This window comes from Wasmannia auropunctata, unplaced genomic scaffold, assembly GCF_000956235.1.
Source record: "Wasmannia auropunctata unplaced genomic scaffold, wasmannia.A_1.0 LD336029.1, whole genome shotgun sequence".
NCBI classification, from domain to species: Eukaryota; Metazoa; Arthropoda; class Insecta; order Hymenoptera; family Formicidae; genus Wasmannia; species Wasmannia auropunctata.
The window spans coordinates 1,185,141-1,208,029 of record NW_012026861.1 but is presented as its reverse complement, the minus strand read 5'-3'; the positions used below and the strand labels follow the sequence as shown (position 1 = coordinate 1,208,029).

Sequence of the window (22,889 nt, the reverse complement as noted above, 5' to 3'; positions counted from 1 at the left end):
AATATTTAATAACCATTTATTATATCACGTTTAATTGTATTTAATGATTCTTAAATTTAATTAACAAATTAAATCTTGAGAGAATGTTATCCGTTTGAAATATCCGTGACTACGTAATTCAACGTGCACGTGCCACCTGAGGGAGGGAGCAGTGAGCACTCACGGCAGTGGCGGTACATCCATAAAACATAACCTCTTTCTGTGTGTGCGCGACGCACGTGTGAGAATTGTGAGAAATGGCCAAGTCTCTGCGTAGTAAGTGGAAAAGAAAATGCAGAGCGGTCAAGAGGGAGCGTTACGCGGTAAAGGAATTAGATAGATTGAAGAAAACTCTTGGTATTGACGATAATGCGTCCAAGGATGTTGAAATGACGAATATCGCCGAGATCGCTACAGGTAAGATCCACGCATTATATGGTTATTCAACTAAATTCGTATTAATGTTTTAACATCGTATACCTTACAATGTAACATGACGATGTTCTGTATTATATTATTTCTAAAATCGATAGTTGTCGACGCTGAGAAAGTGAAAGGAGACGTGAAGGCTAAACGAGCTAAGACTGAGGAAGGTGATGAAAGTGGACAGATGGAGGTGGACGGTGCTAGAGTATACAGTAAGAAAACATTGCTGGACCAGTATGGCAATTATCCCGTGTGGATGAGCCACAGGAAGATAATGAAGCACAAGAAGGGCAGGGCAAAAACGCAGAAAGCGAACCAGAAGACAGGCAAGAGGCTCACTAGACGACAGAAGAAAGATAAGAAAAAAACATAATTAATTATAAATTAAATTTTAAAGTTAAAATAAAAATTTTCGCAAACTCATTAATTTCGGTAGTACTTAATTTTTAAGTATTAGGAATAAATGCCTTTTCTTTTTTCTAAGAATAGAAATGAAAGAAAGAGTACCTTATTTCTAGAAAATTCTGAACAATCAGGCTAGATAGATGAAGGAGAGAAGCGCAAATATCTTTTTAATAAAATTATCTTCAATACATGTTTATTCACTACTAATTTAGTGCTAATTTTGATCACTCAAATTCTCTTTTACCAAATATTTATCATTAATGAAGTTATAAGGTTTATAATATCTTTATAGTATCTGTTGAAGAAAATTTTTTTATAAATGATTAATTGGTAATAATTGTCATAATGTTATAGTATTTTAATATTATGCAATACATTACTAATTTCACTTTTATTAAACTTTAATGCAAAAGGAAAACACAAAAATACAGAATCCACTTTAATTTTATTTTTATATTATAAAGCTGAGTACACACAAATAACTATGATATTTAATTCTATCCTGATACTCAGTTATAATATTTAAATTATACTATTACTATTATTAGCTTGAAAAAATATTACAAATGCTAAATGATGGCAGTGATATTTCACGACGGAAATAATTCCGCGTCTTACAGCTACTACTACTTCAGCACCTTGAGACTAAACGGATCAATATCGCTTTGTGTAGTTAGAAAATCAAAAATAAATATTCTAAATGTACAGCATTTTCTTCTGTATAAACATATCTCTGATTCAAAGATATATATTAGTTGTTTCCATGTATTCCGAGAACGCAAGAAGTTCGTGATAAAAAATATTATCGTTATCCATAATTGTTAAGTAAAATAGTAGTAACACTACTATTAACATCAAATAAAATAGATTAGTATTACTACTATTCGATATTAGTATCAAGTTATATTGATAATTTCGGTAGGATGCTTTAGCTATGCTAACAGTTGAATGACCCACGATTTATTGGTATCTGCAACGTATTCTCAGACGATTTTCTAATTCAGCGACGCGATTCATCAGATGATGTATCTTTCTCATTTCTGTCTCATATTGCCTCATCTTGCTTCTCATATCGTATACTTCTTGTTGCATCAGTTGCTAAAACAAATAATTGCACAATCCATAAATAATGTATGTACCCACGTTTTACCAATATACTTAGATCTCGATATAGTGCAATTCGAGATAAGAAATAAACAAGATAAACTGTAGTTGTATCGTACTATCGGATCATAACATTCAATTTCTTTCTTTCGAGATGGAAAATTGAAAAAATCTTTCATTACGAAACAGATTGATTAATTAAAAAAAGAATGGACACACAAAAATTGTAATAGATTACAGAATATTTCAGAATATTATGCATTTTTAATGCTGAAAATTTACTTTCTTTTATTATTTTAAACATAAAATTTATATTACTGAATAACAGATATATAATAAGAAAGAAATAATTTTTAATGAAAATTTTAACTATTATTTTTTAGATTAGTGGTAAAACAAGATCTGAAAAAAAATAAATAAATATAGATATTCTTACATATTTTTTTAATGGATTGAATTTTTAATGGATAAAAAAAGTTATTTGTGTGCAAGAATTTTTGCCGTGCACTATATTGAGATTTAAATGTATGATATCTTGATGTTCCTTAAATACCACATTTTCGACGGTTCTCTTCATCTCGTTAACACTTTCGACCGCCAATGTAACTTTGGTGTTCATCTCGGAAGCCTCTGTATCTCTCTTTCTGTTTCTGGCTACTTGCTGAAGAATTAATATATTTCCTCATCAACTATACATACCGTATTAATAGTCATTTTTAACCTACCTTTTCCAGTTTGATCAGTCTCTTTAAAATGACCTCATAGTCTTGATCATCATCGCTCACCTCATTTTCTGTATCTGCATTTAACGATACTGAGTCCATTATTTTATATATTGATCAATTATTTTTTATAAATTTTTTAGTTTACTAGTGCGAATTGTATATGTTTTCTCTAATATTGCGCGAACGTTTTATTTTTAATTAATTGCGAAAAATAGTGCAACAGTCCCAAATTTTATATTTTAAATAATTCTAAAACAAAATAATTAAAACTTCCGTGCAACTTCTGGAATATTGCTTATAGATTTAAATATTTTCGAAAATATTAGAGAATTTATATTTTTAAAATAAAAATAGAATATTTTAATATTGAATCATACATACCGTGGAAAGTCGTCGGATCCTTTGTTGTCGGCACATCATCGGTCTCCAAATCGCGTGCTTCAAAAGCATTTTCGTCGGTGCCTGTATTAAATAAATCTCTTTAAGCTATTTTCCGAAAAATTGTGTCTTAGGTTCTAAATTTTGCAAACCTACCATTTCTTCGGCAAGATTGGCCATCCTCTTGAAGTTGAAATCCGACTCTACAGTGACATCGGTATCTACCAGGTAGATTTGTGCAAAGTTGCCCGCACGGTTTTTCTATCACGCATTCATCTATATCTGCACGGAAAAAAAAAGATAATATTTAGTTTATTTTTACAAAAAATCAATATATTATTTTATTAGAAAACAAAGACACTGATTTTTTTTATTAAAAAGGAAAATTAGAAAAGTTGAAAGTAAAGATAAAATGAATTTCAGGGATATAAATGTAGTTTACAAAATTATATTGTTTAGTTAATTTTTATATACGACACAAAAAAGATACTGAAATCTTGTTACACTTGTAGCACGTAATTATATTGCAATCTCAAAAAGACAGATAATTATATTAAATAGTTTGAAAAATGTTAAATATTTTGAGAAAGTTCAATATTTATAAAAAAATTGCATTTTCTTTTGCACGATCTTTTTCTAACTTAGATATTTTTACACATCTTTTCTGATCGCTTCATTAAAATTGTAGTTTTACTAAATTGCTAGATAATAGTACGTAATTAAACACAATCGCTCTTAACGGCATACGAGCGTTGTTATTTTATGAGCCTCATTAAAGCATGAAGAACATTTAATCGATTGCTTGGTTACGAGTGCCTTCTCGTGCCTGGTATCGTCAGACGTAATTAAATCGACGTGAAACGATATACTTCTCGATACCACTACGAGCGCCAAGCTAACTGCAGCACAATACGTATTGCGGTGTCCTGCATGTCCTGCTGCATCGGTCGGTTGCAACCGCGTTACACGCTCTCGATAGATTTACGAGCGATTCTCTTGCACGGATGTTCTGATCACCACTCTCTTGTATATTTTATGTGAGCTATTTATTATTAAGATTGGGATCATGATTACAACAAAAAAACGACTTATTTAAAACGTATATCATAGCTTTATCACTCCAATTTTTTCTTGTCTTTACTTAATGTTAGCATTTCTCTAGCCATACAAATACGTATATTATCGTATTTCATTTGAGATAAATTGATATATTAAAATTAAATGAAAATTTTATTTAAAAATTTTTTTAATGAGATTTACTATTCAAAACGATGCTATTTATTTTATTACTGCTTTAAATGTATCTGGATCATGTATATATATTATACAGTATATTATTTAGAAGACATTATATGATAAAAAAGACATCTATAAACATATCTTCCAAATAATACTAATTTATAAATTATATAATTTTCTCAGAATTTTAATAACATAAGAAAATTCTGTTTTAATAATAATAATAATAATAATAGACTGTACGCGATCTGGATATAATTTGTAAATAAAATCAATGTTACCTGTTTGGCATTGGTTGCCAGTGTATCCTTTGGGACATGTGCATTTGCCAGGCGATGTACAAATTCCACCATTTAAACATGGTGCTGAGCACGAGGCTAGAAAACAATGGGATTGAGATTTATGGATTCGTATACTTGAGAAAAACACACAGTTGAATCAATAAGAAGGATATACAAGTAGAATATGTGTTGGTACCGTCCATGTATTTTTTTTTATTAATAATTTAACTCAATTTTTTTAAATTATTTTTTAATACTTCAAATGATATTAAGTATTGCATTAATAAAATTATATAACTTATTTCTGTAAAATTTGTTCTAATTATAATTATTCCAATTATAATTATAGTTATATTTAGATTTATTATAAAAGATTGAAAATTAAACTGTGTGTCGAATTTACTTACGTTTATTACAACCAAAACTCAAGTGAGTAACTTGTGACCACCCTGGGCAGCACAAGAAACTGGAAGCCATCTCAGTGTATACTAATCTAGAATATTTCATAAATTCCTTATACAAAATATCGCATGCTATAAGAAATGCTATTATTAATAATTATAGATCTACAAATAAATATTTTTATCTATCTTTTTTAGATAGCATTTATTCTAAGAAAAAATAATTTATTTAATGTAAATAATTAAAAAAACTTCTAAATTTAACGTGCAAGATATATAACATACCTAATTTGTCTTCCTCGATGATGATGAGAAATCATAGGAGCTTGTCTAGTACATACTCGCCTCCTGAAATGCAAATTATTAATTTTTAATTCAAGAAACAAAATAACTTTTTGCAGATTAATCTTTTAATGTACTTTGTGGCTTAAAAATTGATCTTGTATGCTGATTATAGCTCATAATATAAATTTAGAATAATTGAAAATTAAATAAAAATCGTTTAAATTTATAATAAAAATGCTTATTGTCTGTCAGAAGAAAGTAAAATTATACTATACATATGCATATGCTGTAAATAATTTTTGATTTTTCTAAGAAAAGATTTTAAAGGATATTTTTGAGCTATTTGGGATTGATTTAAACAAAATTCATTCATTCATATTATTATACATACATTATATTTTTGTTTAAAATAAACAATAATATTAATTATATTATAACATTTTAGTTAATATATAAATACATTTCAATATCGTTATATTTGAAAGTAAACTGGATGCATATAAAGGACATTATTACGGAGATAATATCGATGAAAAAAATCCTTCATGAATTCTCAAATAATCCTTTCTTTGAATCCCGCGTCTCGATTGCAGCTTTGCATCTCGTTACATTGCAACATATATGCGACGACGAAATTAAATCGGCAAGTCGATTATTTCGATAGCCATCGTAAACGATATCCCGTCCCTTCCCGCAGCCAAACTGATCGCTAAAGCGCAGTCATTTGAATCGTAAAGTAACGCAGAAGACCGGTTAAATCGTAAAACACGAAGGCTGATCGAATATACGGTCGAAATAAGTGTCTGCGTTGGCGACGATATTGCGGCTTGTCGTTTGCTCGAGAGCTCTGCGGGCTGCGGAATTAAGCTTACGCGACGTACCGGGGCTCGGTATACACGCGAAAGATTGCATTACTGATTAAGGACCAGTATTTTGGAAGCAAAACGACGAGTAATACGCCATTCTATGACTGCCGGGGACAGCGAGATTAAATCTTGATAATATCTGCTAAATCATTTAGCAGAAGTATATCGCGACGACGTGTACGCGGAAGGCTCTCGACGATTCATGAGGGAAACTGCACGGCGGCGGTCTTATATACATATAATTGGGCGTCGAAACGAACGCACGCACTCGCTTCGACAGAACCACTTCGTCATCGTCAGGCCATAGAAAACTGCATCTCTCGCCACGTCGTTGTCGATGTTTGCTGAAACGCGACGGAACATTTTACTGTCGCAACAGAGCGGATACCGAGGACACGGTGGTCCCTGTCCACCACGTACATGTACATTTCTTGCTCAAGAGAGGCAACGAGCACGGGCACGAGGTACGCGATCTATCGCCGAGTTAAGTATCTCCGCTCGGAGTGACTGCACAAAGGACTTGCACGCGCAAATTCGCCGCCGTTAAATATTAACTCGCAATATTAATCCGCATAGTTTCCCGACCCGTTTTCTCAGCGCGCATGCAGCGTTAAATACGCTCCAACGGTTTAGCGAAGTCTTTGTTCGTATCTTGTTTATGCGTATAACATGTTACTTTGTACACGCGCGTGGTATTTGCGATCTCTTATGACAATCCATCTGTGTGAGATGTAAAATGATAAATTAAATGTGAAATATTTGAAAAAAATATGTTGAAGATTTTATCTGGAAGATAAATGTGCGATACATAGTGAGTCTAATTCTCTGAAAGAGTCGCAAAAAGTCGAAGAAGAAATCGAACAAAAAATTGCACAAGAGATACAAGATTTGAAACAATATTTTTACTTTGGACTGTAATATAATACTTAATTTAATATAATGTGAATTATAAAAAGGCAAACGCGGAAGTAGAGCATTCGAGCCTTGTGATTCTCTCTCCCGGCTAAATAAGAACCTCTAACTCTAAATAAGGTTTCTTCAAACATTCTCCAATGGCAGGTGCTCTTGAGGAAAGCCAAGGCTGGATGCCGAGAATCCGCAAGAGTGTGCCAGTAAGGACGAATGTACATACAAGAGGGAAAGGATTAGAAGGATTAGCGCAGCAGGTGATCGCCTATCGCGAATGTTTCGGCTATTCGAACGGCTTGCATGATGCCATCACTTTTACCATATGCATATACGCTCGTTTAATAAACTTGCATTTTGACTGACACGTTGTTAACAATAATTCCATGAGAGTTGTTTCCACACTGAAATAATAAAGAAGCAGTTCGTCGGTATTACTTGTGTATCTGTTAATTTTTATATAATATCAAAAAATTTGGAGGAAATCTTAATTTAAATTTTGTACAGATTACAACGTTTTAGATTACAACACAACCATAGATAACAATTTAATGAAATAACTCCATGTACCAGAAAATCTTTTTCGATACACGTTATATGTTATAAGATTGTAACGAAATTATGGTGTGCTTCATTATGGAAACTCAGACTATCTCTCAAATCTCCTCAACTATTTCTTACTACTAGTATATTATATCCTATACTTCTATAAGTAGAATACTCCAGCCTAATGCATAATGACGTCCTGAAGTTTAGTACAAGCGCGTAAATCGCTTGTAAGTGCACGCTGCAGTGTTCTTTAACTCGCGAAAAATCTCGCGAAACGCGTCGCGCGACGGGGGGTTCACGCGGTTCGGGGGACATTCGCGTGTGGGAATACTGGTTCGACTGTTGCCCTGACAAGTTCGTTTCGCGCATCGGTAGACGCCGATAAGTTTCCTTCTCTTTCGCTCTTTCTCCACTTTGTGACATACACACACCGGACGGACGTTTTGACAAACATAGAAGCGAAATTGTCACGAGAGCTTATTATCTTGTGGCGATAAGATTCGCTGGGGATTTACGGCGCGCGCAAATGATTTACGACAAGAAATCCCATAGTTTTTCCGCGTAAAACTTCTCGTCTCATCGACCGAGGCATTTATATGCGCCAACCAGTTACCGGACCAGTTTTGTGCAGCGTGGGTTAAGGGTCAGTACGGCGCGGAATGATTGGCGACCACGTCAGTCAAAGTGACTGCAATGTCCCTGTTGATTTTAAACGTTATCTTAATGAAGAACACATTTTCTGCAAACAGCTAAGCTTCGTTATGCATAGAAAGATTCACGACTCTGTCGCTTGAATACGATCGCTAATTATTCCTTCCCGCGCTGATATTAAAGATAACAAAAATGAGAAAATAATCGCAGCAAGCGAAATCAGCATAATATCGCTTCTCAGTAAAATTAATTGTTTATATATCGATATAAATACTACACTTGTATAAAATTATATCTTTACTACACGATGTATGTATTTTATATACAGTATTATTATAAAAATCAGTTGTATATATTCAGATGTAGATTCAAGTTGCAGTCATGCCGCAAGTGTTTCTTATCGTGGTGTGACTACAACTCGAATCTACAACTGATTGTACAACTGATTTTAAATAATACTGTATACAAAACACATACATCGACTGTTCTTGATGAGACAGATTATATTTAAAAAAAATGGAACATATCAGAAAATACGCGTAACAAAATCTCGCATCGTGCATGTGCATAACAACCGAAGGCGCCATCGCGTGATGCGTTTCACCGAGTGTTCCCCGGCCGAAGGGTGATAAATCCAGAATGAATTACCGCATTGGACGGTCGCATGTCTACGGCTCTCTTAAGCGCTTCCGAAATCTTAGCGACGATCTCGAAATGGTTCCCATTCCCAACAGCGCCACGCAGCCCTTAACGTGACGTCGTGTTATCGCGGTCGTTTGTTACGTTCCAACGTCCATCTGTTGCACGCGTAGATTTTCGCCGACGATGACGACGACGGTTTCCTTTACCGTTCCTGCGCGCGGAGTGCCTAACGAGCCGCATGCCATCTCCGCAACATTGTTGCGGCTGCAGCGTTTTGTGTCTTATGCCGTCACCGCGAGGGCAAGTTGCACAAACGTTTCTTCGTCGAACTGACAGCTATCGGCACTGTAAACTTTATGCATCTCATAATTTACGTCAGATTTATCAGGCCAATAAAGCTATATGACACATGGGCTCGATACTGTTCGATACTTGGTTTGATTGTATATACATATATGTATGTTTCAATATTCTCTTTGCCGTGCGTAAAATCGCTTAAATTAAAATTGCAGATTTGTAAATATTGTTACGGGTTTCATAGGGATTACGGATATTGTTCACTAATAAAAATATTGTTTCCGTAAACTATAGGTTTCTAACAAATAAATAAAATTCAACAAAAAAATCATAACAATTTGATTTATACGTGAAACAAAAATATAAGCAGAGTTATTTAATATAATTAAAATTTTAAAACATTAACTTGCAATTAATATTAGTTCTGTTTGTGCGTTCTCATGAAGTCATTATAAGTTTAATGAATTAAGATTACAAAATTAATCAAATAATAAATCGAATGCGAAATGTGATTTATATACATTTATTTAGAAATCCATTAATTTTTATCATTTGTATTTTACCGTTCCATAATTTTTCTAGTTATGCATTAATTAGATTCGTTTCGAATACTTGAATATATCTCCACACGAAATATCGCCATTATTTAATAAATAATAACAGTACTTTCTAAGTAATAATAAAAAGTGGAAGATCACAATGTCAATATAGTCACCGGAAGCTGTCCAATAAGTTAATAATAAACCCTAACTGTACAAAGTATAGATTTTCGTAGAAATACATTGCATGACACGCTTTTTACATACGTCTGGTGGTTAGTGGCAATAAACACCGATTTTTATTGCCTGATCCCATAAATGTTAGTCCCACCGTTTCCTTTTTTTTTCGTGCACCACCCATCGCGGTGTCATCCAGAAGCGCGACTCGCGCAGTTTCCAACTTTGTGTGGTCCGTCGTAAATCAAGCAATTTAACGAGATCAATTTAACAAGATCAAAGTGTGACGGTTTCTTTCCCGAATTAGCCGTCATAAAAATCGGATTAAGATCACGCCTGTATTCTGCCATGTGATATGCGATACTATTTCATCATCGTATATATCCCTTGCGCATATATCCATTAAATGCATACGACGAACGATAAACTGTTACTTGTACTTATTCTGCACCATTGTATCAATAATTTATTTTCATCAAATGACTAAAAAAATGTAAAAATTATTTGCATTTCAACATTTGTATTATTGAAAAAATAATGCAAATTTTACTTAATTTTTTATTTATATTTTAATTAGTATTGCATTACATGTATACATAGAAAGTATTGTTTTATTATATTATATAAACGAAAGCAAAGACATTAAAGACAATGTCTTAAAGCAACATTTTGAGAAATTATTATCATTTATATATTTATTGTATACATATATTGTTATATATGTTGTATTATAAGAATAAGTATAATACTTCGTATTTTATTCGTATTTTATCAAATATTTTATTATTTAAATGTTACTAATTTATATTAACAGATTTTATCACTTGATTTCATTGCTCATTTTATAAGCAAGTCTTAAATTAAACTGAAACCTCAAGTTCGGTGATTTTATCGAAGGCAATTTTGCCCCAATTTGTGACTAATAGCAAAATTCATCACGCGAACGATCAGGCTATAAATTAGGAATTACAAATAACTAAAGTTTCGAGGCGGACCAAGACGTCGATTCAATCGGGCCAATGAAAGGGTAGACAAAGCTATCGATTGTAATTGCTGGCAGTATAACGACCATTTGTTTTACGAGCAGTTCGCATGCAAAACACGTGGAATCTCGACTGGCTTTTTCGAGGCGGAACAAAGAAACTGGAGAGTTGAAGTGCCACTCGTGTGTTCGGACGACAATTTGTTTTTAAGGTTTTTCCAATGACTATCCCGGCCATCGGCCGCTGTTTTACAAGTGGAACTTAATTGATCATGCGCAGTCCTGGAACACTCATATCATCTTATTTTTTTCAAGTAGCTCCAAAATGTCATTCGCCAGTTAATAAAAACTTTCCGTGTAAATTTTGTAGATCAGGGAACAAAGTATTGGGAAAAATATATCTGAAAGAGGAAACAGATATAAAAGAACATAAATAATTACTGTACTAATCATACAGACGATAGTCATTAATGATAAAGTTTATATTAATTTCTCTCTAAGCTTTTATTTGTAAAAAAATTGTCTCTAAATTATACATTTTAGTGTGTGTTGTAATAAATTTTATATTATCTTGCAGCTATTTTTAAAAGCGGTTTAATCAATTTTTTAAAATAATAATTAATAATTATTATATATTAAAAATGATTCAATGTGTTCGTATTATTTATGTATATTAAATATTATCTTAAAAAATTACTATTATTTTTGCTTTCTGTAAAAATGGGTAATTTAATATTGTTCTAACGAAATTTAATAAACGCGCGAATGCAGCGCATATAACAACTTCTCGATGCACATCCCAGTGAAAGATTGTACGAGCTACTTGAAAATTACGATGTATCTTATTTCAGGATTCGAGGCCTGAGCGCCATAACGCACCTATGTATTGCGCGTTTCAATTACGAGACCCCGATAACACCTCTTGGCGGTAACTTCATCTTCGCACAGCTGCATCCATATAGCTTATCACAAAAGTGCCGATGTTATTTTTAAGGCGATCAGATGGGCTCCGTGTATTCCTAAAATATTATCCTTCTGAAATATATCACGGCGTCCCTACATAATACACGGTATAAAAATGCGAGCCCTCTGCGTTAGGTAAAAGAGCTCCTTCCGTAAATATTTTCCGAGCTATTATTCTTCATGTAGTATTATCGCAGCGCTATCCAACACGTAGAGTAAGGGCTTTATTTCATCGCAAAGAAATTCTTGTCTAGAATACACTTTCGATTATCTTTATGCTATATTTCTTAAATTTTTATATAACATGCAAAAGCAAATGAAAATAACATTTTGGAATATTTATTAAATAAAAATAAAATTCTGGAATATTTTTTAAAAGACTAAAGGTAATAGTAATAAATATAGTAAAATAGTATTAATTTAAAATTTGACCATATGCTATTATTTTTATATTCTTTGCATCTTGTGCAGTAAAGCGAAAGCTTTTTCAGAAAGAGTTTTTGAAACAATTTTTCCTCGGAATATTTTCTTGCATAGCAAGTTTTTATAGAAAGGGAAAAAAATGTTCAAACATTTAATCTCAAAAGATAAAATATCTTTTTTTTTAAATAATAGTCTAAAAAGTTTTATGTAAATTCTTCGTCAAAGAAAAGCTATTTTCTCGATTGTGAAACTTTCCAAACATTGGCAATTTTATTGAAGAATTTTTGAAACAATTTTTCCTCGGAATATTTTCTTGCAGAGCAAGTTTTTATAGAAAGGGAAAAAAATGTTCAAACATTTTATCTCAAGAGATAAAATGTTTTTTTTTAAATAATAGTTTAAAAATTTTTTTGTAAATTCTTCGTCAAAGAAAAGCTATTTTCTCGATTGTAAAACTTTCCAATAACATTGGCAATTTTATCGTTAGTGACGACGTATGCTTTACTGTATCCATGGCACGAAGGAGGGGTGTGAACGAACAACGTCTAAACAATCCGGTACTGCAAATCGATGTATGTATACGCTAACGAGAGTCGGTCGTCGATCCTCGGATCTCACCAAGGCGGCTTGCAGTGATTCATACCCGCTAATTTCAGACCTACGCTTTGAAGAATTGCTTACATGTATCTTTTTTGAGGACCGCCCCTTTCTGCGTCGTTCGTTGCATTATAATCGGTCAATAGCCCGATAATATTTACGTAATTTACTTGAGGTTTTAGGTACACAAATACTTATTATTATATTATTAGGCCCCTGTAATTTATACGTTTATATAAGAAAGAGAGAGAGAGAGAGAGAGAGAGAGAGAGAGAAAAGAAAAGAAAAGAATTACTTATTTATTATAAAAAAATATATAAGAGAAAAAAATAAAAATAAAATAAAATGTTAGTAAAAAAATAATATATATATATATAAAAAGAATAATAAAGTTAACAATGTGTCGAAGAAAAATTTTTTAATTGTTATCTTTTGTTATAAAGGATATTTCATTATTGAAATTTAAAACAGATATTATAACAGATATTATAATGGTTTTTATTAAAATTTATTAAAGCGTTAGATTTTAATGCAATGGCCTCAACAAATTTCTGCCATTTGGGAAAATTCTGATAGCACCCGTGGACGCATTTGACGTCGCGGCGGTACCCTTAGTATTTCCATAAACAAAGAAATTGCCGGTCTGCGCCATCCAAGAATGCATAGTCCATATTTGCGAAAGAGGCGAATCGCCGCTCGTTCATTTAGAGATTGCATCTTGCGCGTCGAAAGCCGTTCCCTCGGCGGAATGCGCAACGATGCAACGGGAGCCGCGGGCAGGCAGTGCAAAACTTCCAAATTACAAAATTGCTTGTGATGACGGGTTTACCCGGGTTACCGCTCAGGTGAAGTAATTATGCGCCTACGCGGTGCCAATAAGAGACGCGCAGCGTCTCTCATCATTATACTGCCTCCTGTATCTTCGTTTTCTTCTTCTTCTCGGCGATGCGGCGCGCCGCGACGGTTTGCCATTTAAGTTTTTAAAAACGAGCACGAAATATAAGGTATTTCTCATTAACTTTTAAAATGTCACTCTGACATAAATTATGCACGGATGCCATTATTCTATCTCGCTCGTGCAATTTTCACGGTGAAAGTTCTATCGAGATTTATCGATTTAATAATTCAAAGGTTCTGAACAGTAAAGTTAGATATCATCTAACGCTATTAAGTAATAACTATATTCTTTCGAAGTATTATATTTGGCAAATTTTTCTATAAATGTTTCGATTTATGCTATATATAGTTCTGTACGTATAGTTGCTAATAGCAAAAAAACGAAATAGCATATTTAAATATTGTCATTTAGCAAATATAATTAGGGGGAGTAAAAAGAAGCTAACACAATTATCAAATGTAATTAATTATAATGGCACAGTCGTACGAATCGTTCGCTGCTCGCAGCGAACCGGAAGCGTTAAATTCAATTTTACCGAACGCGTACGATTTTTAGGATCTTGACCTGGAATTGCACGGCATTCCAATCATTGTTTTCGGTGAATCGAGAACCAGTTCCCGTTCAACGGCCGTTCGTTTCGACGATTCCACGAACAAACGTTGGCAATTTGTCAGGTAGAAAAAAAGCAACCTCGACCTCCTTGCACCTCCATATGCGGAATCGGTCGGCTCATTTTCTTCGGTGGATGCAGTTTACGTTCCCGGACGCCATTTGCCTCCTGCCGTACGTCCGTCCATAAACTCCGTAGTTGTCTATTAATTCTGCCGTAGCTCGATTTCACTCCGACTTGGACTTGTAAGGTTGAGCAACATGTACGTATGCGCGAAGCGTGAACTTTCAAAAGCAAAGTCAATCGCGAACAATATTACACAATTACAATGCGAGATATCGTTTGATTGACATTCGCTTGTAAACTACGAGATCTTCAATCTTATCTTGATTCTGATGCTCGAAGATTTCACGCCGCTATTTTCATCTAATCAAGCAAAGTGAATGTATATGTATATACGAACGATTGCCATGATAACACCTCAATACCTCCGCGTGTCTCTTCAAGTTAATGTTAATTATCGCGTTCCTCTTTTCCATCTAATAAACGTTAAATTTATCGATTACTCTGGCACTAAGTTTAAAATTAGTCGCGATACAAAAACATCTTTTTATAAGAAGTACGAGTCCTGCAGTCACAAAATGCATCGTTATATTTTCTTTTCTCTCTCTCTCTTTTTTTTTCTTTTCGCTGTGCGGTACTTTCAAACGCCAGATATAGATTGAGTATCCAAACAGAACAAAAACAGGACCACTAACCGCAAAATACTCTTTGCATTTGTCCGTTGCAAAATTCATAGCGCGTGCGTCAGCGCACGTGTACTACCTGCGTCTCACGCCTTTTCCGCCCATTCTCTTCTCTCGCTTTTGACCTTTTCACCCCTCGCGTCCGCAGCCCGCAGATAAAAGTTCATGTTAATGGATTTACATGAAGCCGCTATCATCGAACGTGGCGGAATCAAGCTGCAAGCATTTACTTCGACCGTTCATCCCTCGGCTTTTTAATTTTCTACTGCGATCTAAAAAAGTACGGCGTAATATACTCTATTTTATTTTTACCAAATGTGTAACTAAAATTACATAACATTGGTAATTATTACTTATTAAATTTATTTATTAAATTAAGTTCTATTGTTAAATATTATTGATTAAAAATTGTATTTCTAATTTCAATTATAAAAATATATTTGACGACATTTTGTTAAATTATAATGTAAAAATAAATACATAAAATATACAAAGTAATTATGAATAAAATACATAAATGAGAAAATTAAAATTAAAAATTTTTTAAATTAATACTTTTTATAACTTTTTCATGAATGCTTACAACGGTTTGTGTATATATATATTCGTCGATATCATTCTTTGCTCTTCGCTGCACCGCTCGTCGCTCGTTTTGCTTCGTCAGTTCTCGCGATCGGTATTAAACTCGCGCGCCCGTGACTGTCAGGGGGACCGATGGATCGTTTCGATAGCGATACGATTCAATGCCGAGAGTGCTTGCACGTCCACCGAAATTGTACGTCTTCCCTCGATCCCAGTGCGCAATCGATGCTCGCGGCCTTCGCACGAGATGTAGGAATTATAAGGTCATGGGTCGGAAAGCGCACACATGCACACACACGGGTCATGTGAAGATTCTGTTTGAGCGAGAAAGTTCTGAAACTTTTCAAAAGCACTCAATGGATGTCGGGAATATCGATTTTCGTTAACTTTTCGGTAATTAATAGATTCTCGATGTTCTATACAGCTGTTCCAACGTATAATGAATTTAATCGGTGCTCCTTGATTCAAAACTAGTTCAATCTTTCGAAGATAAATATCCCGGAAGAAGTCTTATACAGTTCAAGTCTATCAAACTACTTCCTACGTGTTCTCTTCTATTTATATAACCTTTGAATTTTTTTGATTTTTTAAAATAAATTTATCTTTAAAAATATCGAGAGAAGTCATCGTAAATCATAAGTTTTTTATCGTTAAATATTTTTAACTACTTTTAAAATTATATACCTAAAATCTAAATGAAGACTATTTAAAATAAATATCCCGGAAGAAAACTTATACAGTCCAAGTCTATCAAACTACCTCCTACGTGTTCTCTTCTATTTATATAACTTTTGAATTTTTTTGATTTTTTGTTAGAAATTTATTTTTAAAAATATTGAGAGAAGTCATTGTAAATCATAAGTTTTTCATTGTTAAATATTTGTAACTATTTTTAAAATTACATATCTAAATATATAAAGTGAAGATTATTTAAAATAAAGAACAAGTTTAATATAACTATTAATTATTTATAAGATTTACAATTTTTTTTAATATTTCGGTATTAAAAAATGATTTTTTATTAGTTTTATTATGCAAAAAAATTCTGTATAGCTTTTGATTGTCGAAGAATTGTTTTTAGAAATTGACTGAATTGACGTGTGACGAATTCAGAAGATGCGCATCGTTTGTGAGTGTTTTCAGAGTTGAACGGCCGGTGCTGATATGTTTATCCTGCGGGATACCGGTTAGCAAAAAGAGAGAAGAAGAGAATAAGACGCAAGTGTGCGAAAGGAGTGCTCTATTTGCATCCGTGGAATTTTTGTATATTCTGCTTCTTCTTTTATTCGCTGATCAAAAGGAATTTTGTCGACGTTACGAAGATAGGGTTTGTGTAAAAATAGAGGCTAAAAAATGACAAGTTTTACACGAATACATTTAGCAGAAAAAGTCTATGCAAATATAATTCAAAAATTTCTTGTTAATAATTGCTGACTGGCAACAAACTAACTCGTAAAAAGACGTCACATTTATAAGTTGTTTAAAATTACAAATTTTAATTGTATACAGTATAATATTTTTTATAAATAAAAATATTAATGATCATGTATACTAAGGCCAAAAGTTTGGAAACATTTTTGGGATTATTTACTCAAATATACACAATAATATATTTTTTAACGGTTATCAGCGTTTTTATCGATGTTTTATGTAGTTGTTCGTCATATAGTTTATCTGCATTTTCATCGGTGTTTTCAAACTTTTTGGTCTGAAATATAATATACATATTGAAGTTACTGAAGCAAAGTTATACTTAAAGAGTATAATCATAATAAAAATTGATTATTGGATATCTAATAAAAGCGATATTTTTGATAGACATAATGCCACATAAGAGATACTATTAAAAATATTAAACACTTGAAAAAATGGAAACATGACGCGAATGCATAAATACATTCGTAGCAATATTCGACATATTATGATAATGTTCAAAGCGCAATTATTATAACGTGATTCTAATTGTGGGTGAATTTGGGAAGGACTTACATGAAAAAAATATAAATTTCATCGAAATTTCAATATCTTATATCAGAATATGTTTGTTATTTGAGCAACATTCGCGCACGAGTGCTAATACTGTCGTGTTTGCGGATTAAAATGAATCATTTTCATAACTGTACATTTCCACCCGTGCATTTCGTTTCTCCTCGCGTTTCGTGTGCATGAAAAGTGGAAGTTCACGTCTTTGAAGACGAAGAAAGAAAGTAACCAAATCAATCCCAACTGAGGAAGAAAAGCAAATAGCTAGCTGCATCCGTTCGATGATATGAACATTCGATAATTAATCATTCCTATTTTGGGCGATTAGTGAGACGTAGCGTGCACGCGATAAGAAGTGTAGCCTTCATCGTCTGAGTGAGTTGCGAATTTTGCTTCGCGTATTCGTTTAACGAGCTCTTTACCTCAGGACGACAAAAAGAAAGGAGCAGGACGAGTTTTCACGCGCTACACCGTTTGCGATAAATCTACATCCATGAACATTTTAATGTTTTAAATATTTAACTATTTAAATATTTCTCTTGAAAACAAAATAGAAAATGCTTTAGAACTTTAATAATATTTCTCTGTCATTTGACGGGTTCTTTAATTTGAGAAAACATTCTGCGATGCATTTCTCTGAAACAAAAATATCTTTCACGAAAGAAAGAAGTGAGCTTTACTGACTAAATAGTGCATATTAGGCTTATACCATTAAAAGATCCACAATAATGTGCAATGATATTGACACACTTATCTGCCAAATTATTGATGGTCATACGTCAATAAAAACAAAAACATTTTATATAATTCATTAGAGTTAAAGATAAGAATAAATTAAAAAATTAAATAAGTTAAAAGCAGAGAGTTTAAGGTATTTAAAATGTTAAGCATATAAAAGCGTTTTACATTTGTCGTACAATTGCTTTAAGAAATTATTTACAAAGTTAAACGTATGTATATATTACAACAATTTATATTTTATGAACAGGCCGATAAGCGCGGAAGATGATATAATCTTTGTATCTGCTACACTTATTTGATTTAGTTAAGCCGCGATACGCGATAGCTTCACATATGGTGTCGAGAAATGGCTGCTAACGTTTCCGATGGGGGGATGATGGAACGCGCGCGTTTATAGTTCTCGAGAACACATTACATCGACGAATGACACCTGTCTCTTTATGACCTCGTCGCTCATCGATCAGCCCATCGATGTTGAGTCCCACAGCGATAAGCAATAGCAAACTGCTGGGCAGCGAAACGTCGTCCCTAAGAGTGACATTGCAGGATGGTTATCTGGAGTACTCGGAACGGAGCTTGAATATTCATTATTCGCGTTTCTTTCGTTCGATGCTCATCGATCACGGTGCTCGAACGGCGTTGTCGCAAACGAAGAGCAATGTAAATGATCGAGACAGAAGGTGGCCGACGGAGTATAAGGAATGCCCGTGGTCCACACTCCCCTCCGCATATCTCGAACAATACGTACGTGCAACAATAGCCATTAATTACGGGAAGAAACGCGGTGCAGCTTAGCAATCATATCGTGTCCGTTTCATAAATAGTTCTGTACTGCTGAATTATCATCTCATATATACAGTTCGAAGAAAAATTGATTAGCTTTATTAACGTATCCGAGACGCATATTAATAACACCCTTCAATTTTTCAATTTTTCTGTCAGGGCTTTTGAATATGTCGTTTGTATATGCTCGTCTACAAAATGTCCTGAGTATCAATATCACAAGAACGCACTGCGCATGCTAATGTCACGTCGAATCACCCTCAAATTTCCCGACGGCTTTTAATCGACAGATCGCATTTTAAGTGTTATGATTGCGTCGATGGATTTAAATCAATGATACGATTCGACGCATCGCATCAGCCGCGCATCGTTGAGAAATATATATCCTCCGCGCGAGGTGCACGCGAGTTCGGCCGCGTGTGGCACGATGATACGGAGAGAGAAAGAAAGAGAGAGAGAGAGAGAAAGAGAGAGAGAGAGAGAGAGAGAGAAAGAGAGAGAAAAGGTGCACACACACACTGGTATCCTTGGACAGGTTTACAAGATTTTTTAGCCTGAGGCACGCATCTGGGCAACCCGATCGCACGACTCGCAAGGTAGACGAACATCGAATCATTGCACTCAGACTAAATAGTAACTAAATATTCTACACGTCTATATATATATACGTGCTTTGCGAGTATTAAGTCATTTAATACGAACGAAACATATTATTTTGCAACGTGGAAATGTTATGTGTGTTAAAAGGATCTTTACGGACTAATCGGGAAGCTAACATAAAATGATGAATATTTGAACCGATAATTATTATATATGATTTTTGACTTGAACATCAATCTTATATTAATAATATTATACTGCATTTTATTGCATAGAATTGAAGCTGAAGGAGTTTCGTATTACCACAATCGGTATTGTGTCGTAAATATAGCACTTGAGGCTGGATCGCACAATATTTATTCTACTTACTCTCGTTTACCGAGGTATGTGTGTGCATGTGTGTGTGTGTGTGTGTGTAATTACGACAATAAACAGTTCGTGACAAAAGACGAAGAGAGGCAAAATACGGGTGATGAAATCACTGTGCAATAATATTGACTGATACAGACGCCAGTTTGTTCTTTTACCCGGTGTTTATAATGCCACCAGCACTTTTTGCTACGCCTGGCGTGAACGCCCGCAAGGTTCTCCAACGGGGCAATCATTGATTCATGCTGGGAAGCGGTGGAATGATCTCGTGATTGTCAGGAGGTGATAAAAGTTACGCAGCATCCTGATATCCTCTTAATAGCCGTTTCGAGAAGCCGCGAGCGGGATTGTAAGGTGAGAATGAGAATAGCTGAGATGCTGCTTGTTCCAAGAAAATGCTGCATCTATCTTTTGCAGATAAATTTCGCTCGCGTATTAGGATAATTGCCATATTATAAAATGTCAACGCGCAAGTGTACAAATTGATTGATAAAAATGTTTGATTAATAATATAAATTGCTTATTTCTTTCCCCGTTTTAATAAACAATATTAATTAAATTATTATGAATAATAATATAAAAAATACAATAGTTTAATTTTTATAAACGCGTGGATAGTAAAATGAAATGAGTCCTCTTAATGTTGTAATAAGTAATTTGTTATTAATTAATTTTTTTTATAGAAGTAAGTTTGAATTATTTAAATACATAAGTAATAAATTTTGAAATCATAAAAATTCTGAATTTCCTTGCTAAACTCATTAATTCGTCGTACTAGTTATTGCAATTGGAAAATGAAATTTTTATTATTATCATAAAGATTAGTTCTATATGTAGAAAATTTTAGTTAGATATTGTTGTGCAGAAAATTTTGCGAAAGCCAAGTTTTACGACCGCGTACGATTAATCGAGTTAATTGGCACCTTGCACTTGACTTCGAGTGCCCGGTAACCATTTGTCTGGATACTTTTAATCCACATGCGTTGAGAGCCAGTCGCTTGCGCGCAAAGGAGTGCACGGACAATCCCAATAATTGTACGCGACAGAGGAACGCGGTACGTGCGAGATAATTAATCGGTCGATTAATTAAACGGCCCGCGGCTCGTCTTTGAACGGCGACGGTGCGTCCGCGGCCTTATTCCGTCGACCGTCGTGCTCGATCGTACATCATCGCACGGACGTCGGTGCGTCGCTCATTGCTCGTAAATATAGTAATTCAGCGACACACGTTAGCGGCACCCGTATATTTACGCGTCGCGGTTCATTCACTTCCATTTACGTGCCTTCCGTGATGCGACGAGCAATCTCTCGCGCCTACGTACGTACTCAGCGGCCTGAGCCTGAATTATTCGATCCCCGCGGACATACGCGCGAGTATCGCGGATCATCTATTTCTCCGGACGGATCTTGCCTCCGCATATCAGCGCTTTCGTTAATCTTTGATAAAAGGAATAGCAAAATAGCGTTCTTGATTGAAGCGATCTATATCGCTTTGATTAAAATTTATAAATCCATCCTTCTTAAACACGAGTTTATCAATTTAAATATACATAAATGATATTTTACATTTTACTTTTATTATATTTTTTATTCTTTAATTTTACTATAACACGTAAAGTGTCTACAGTATAAATAAACACGTGATCCCTTTTAAATAAAGAGTATCTTTTGTTTGCCCAATCTGTATCGATTTAATCTTGATATGTAAATACCATTTATGTATTACGTATATGTATATATGTTTTCATATCTAGATAATAGCCATTTTCTGTATTTGCTTTATAAACTTTTTTTTATTCATAACAGAATGTTCTCAATCTACAATGCACTTTTTATTACCTCTATATTTTTCTAAAATATAATTTAAACAGTGCAAAACTCTTGTGATGAATTTATGCTGCCTAGAATTAATGATATAGAGATGATTCTATCATAGAATTTGAAGTTTGGACGATTTCTGGACCTGTCCAGATTCCGACGGTGTACTTGTTATAAAAGATTGAATATCTTATCACATTTCTATAAATTTTCAATCCCGTGTTCCAAATCGGGAGTTTATCTGTCTAGTTTATCGCCCCGAATACTCACCCCGAATGATGTCTGGTGTACGTGGGGACGGTCGTGCTAATCGGTGGAAAGCCCTGCGTGCCCATCTCTCTTGGTTGATGCCGATGATTGCCGTGATAACCCGCGTACGCGATCGCCCTGGTACCTGCACCGTTCTCCGCCATCGCCACAGCACCATTGAACTTTTGTTCCAGCATCCGTTGCTCCGTGTGCCTCGATGCCGAATTTATCTGCTGCGGTGATCTCGTCGTGGAAACCTGCGGCCACGGCGGCGTCCACGGACTTCTCGTGGTGGTGGTGGTGGTGGTGGTGGTGATCGTCCCTCGGACGGTGCGTTCGTCATCGAAGCGATCGTGCCTAATAGCGTGGGGTAGTCGGTCGCGATACCAAACTGGCAAAACTATTCTGTGGCTGCGTTGCAAGGGCACTCGATGGTGATCCTCCAACGACAACGACGACGACGAAACGGAGCTCGTCGTGGCCGCGACAAGCAGGCTCGCCGCCAGCAGTATCTTCAGGGTCATCGTTCAGCTTTTGAAAAACTTATATGACGACTGTACGCGATGGTCCTGACGACGACTGGTATCGGACGAGCCGTCACATCCTCAACGGCTGCGGGTGGACGCGTCAAGTTCGCGACAGGCCGCTCCGACGGATATCCGGTCACGGTGAGAGATCCTCCACGGGCAGCTGAG

The 22,889-nt window shown here is 34.6% G+C and overlaps 2 protein-coding genes across 5 annotated transcripts; one reads left to right on the top strand and one right to left on the bottom strand.

Moving 5' to 3' along the window:
* Positions 1-54: 54 nt before the first annotated feature.
* Positions 55-1,520, top strand: LOC105452581 (protein LLP homolog). The gene is made up of 2 exons (XM_011693828.1): positions 55-396; positions 513-1,520. The coding sequence occupies exons 1-2, from the start codon at positions 237-239 to the stop codon at positions 776-778; spliced, it is 426 nt and encodes a 141-aa protein (XP_011692130.1). The 5' UTR covers positions 55-236; the 3' UTR covers positions 779-1,520.
* Positions 1,237-22,889, bottom strand: LOC105452582. Of its 4 annotated transcripts, XR_974757.1 has the most exons (10): positions 22,216-22,889; positions 5,224-5,286; positions 4,945-5,030; positions 4,538-4,633; positions 3,174-3,299; positions 3,021-3,101; positions 2,640-2,713; positions 2,468-2,575; positions 1,707-1,908; positions 1,237-1,646 (listed from the first exon to the last, which is right to left on the bottom strand). XR_974757.1 is itself a non-coding variant. In XM_011693829.1 (9 exons), the coding sequence occupies exons 1-9, from the start codon at positions 22,716-22,718 to the stop codon at positions 1,771-1,773; spliced, it is 1,275 nt and encodes a 424-aa protein (XP_011692131.1). In that variant the 5' UTR covers positions 22,719-22,889; the 3' UTR covers positions 1,237-1,770. The 4 variants fall into 4 exon arrangements, 2 of the variants coding, with proteins under 2 accessions (XP_011692131.1, XP_011692132.1); XM_011693829.1 differs by having other exon boundaries at positions 1,237-1,908; XR_974758.1 differs by lacking the exon at positions 1,237-1,646 and having other exon boundaries at positions 1,820-1,908; positions 2,468-2,568.

Bases quoted from the DNA above. Each gene is read 5' to 3' on its own strand.
- LOC105452581 (XM_011693828.1), top strand. From the start codon at position 237: ATGGCCAAGTCTCTGCGTAGTAAGTGGAAAAGAAAATGCAGAGCGGTC. The intron at 397-512 runs GTAAGATCCACG...TAAAATCGATAG, and splicing joins TATCGCCGAGATCGCTACAG to TTGTCGACGCTGAGAAAGTG.
- LOC105452582 (XM_011693829.1), bottom strand. From the start codon at position 22,718: ATGACCCTGAAGATACTGCTGGCGGCGAGCCTGCTTGTCGCGGCCACG. The intron at 3,300-4,537 runs GTAACATTGATT...TTTTCCGTGCAG, and splicing joins TGGCAACCAATGCCAAACAG to ATATAGATGAATGCGTGATA. The intron at 1,909-2,467 runs GTATTTAAGGAA...TATTTGTTTTAG, and splicing joins AGAGAACCGTCGAAAATGTG to CAACTGATGCAACAAGAAGT.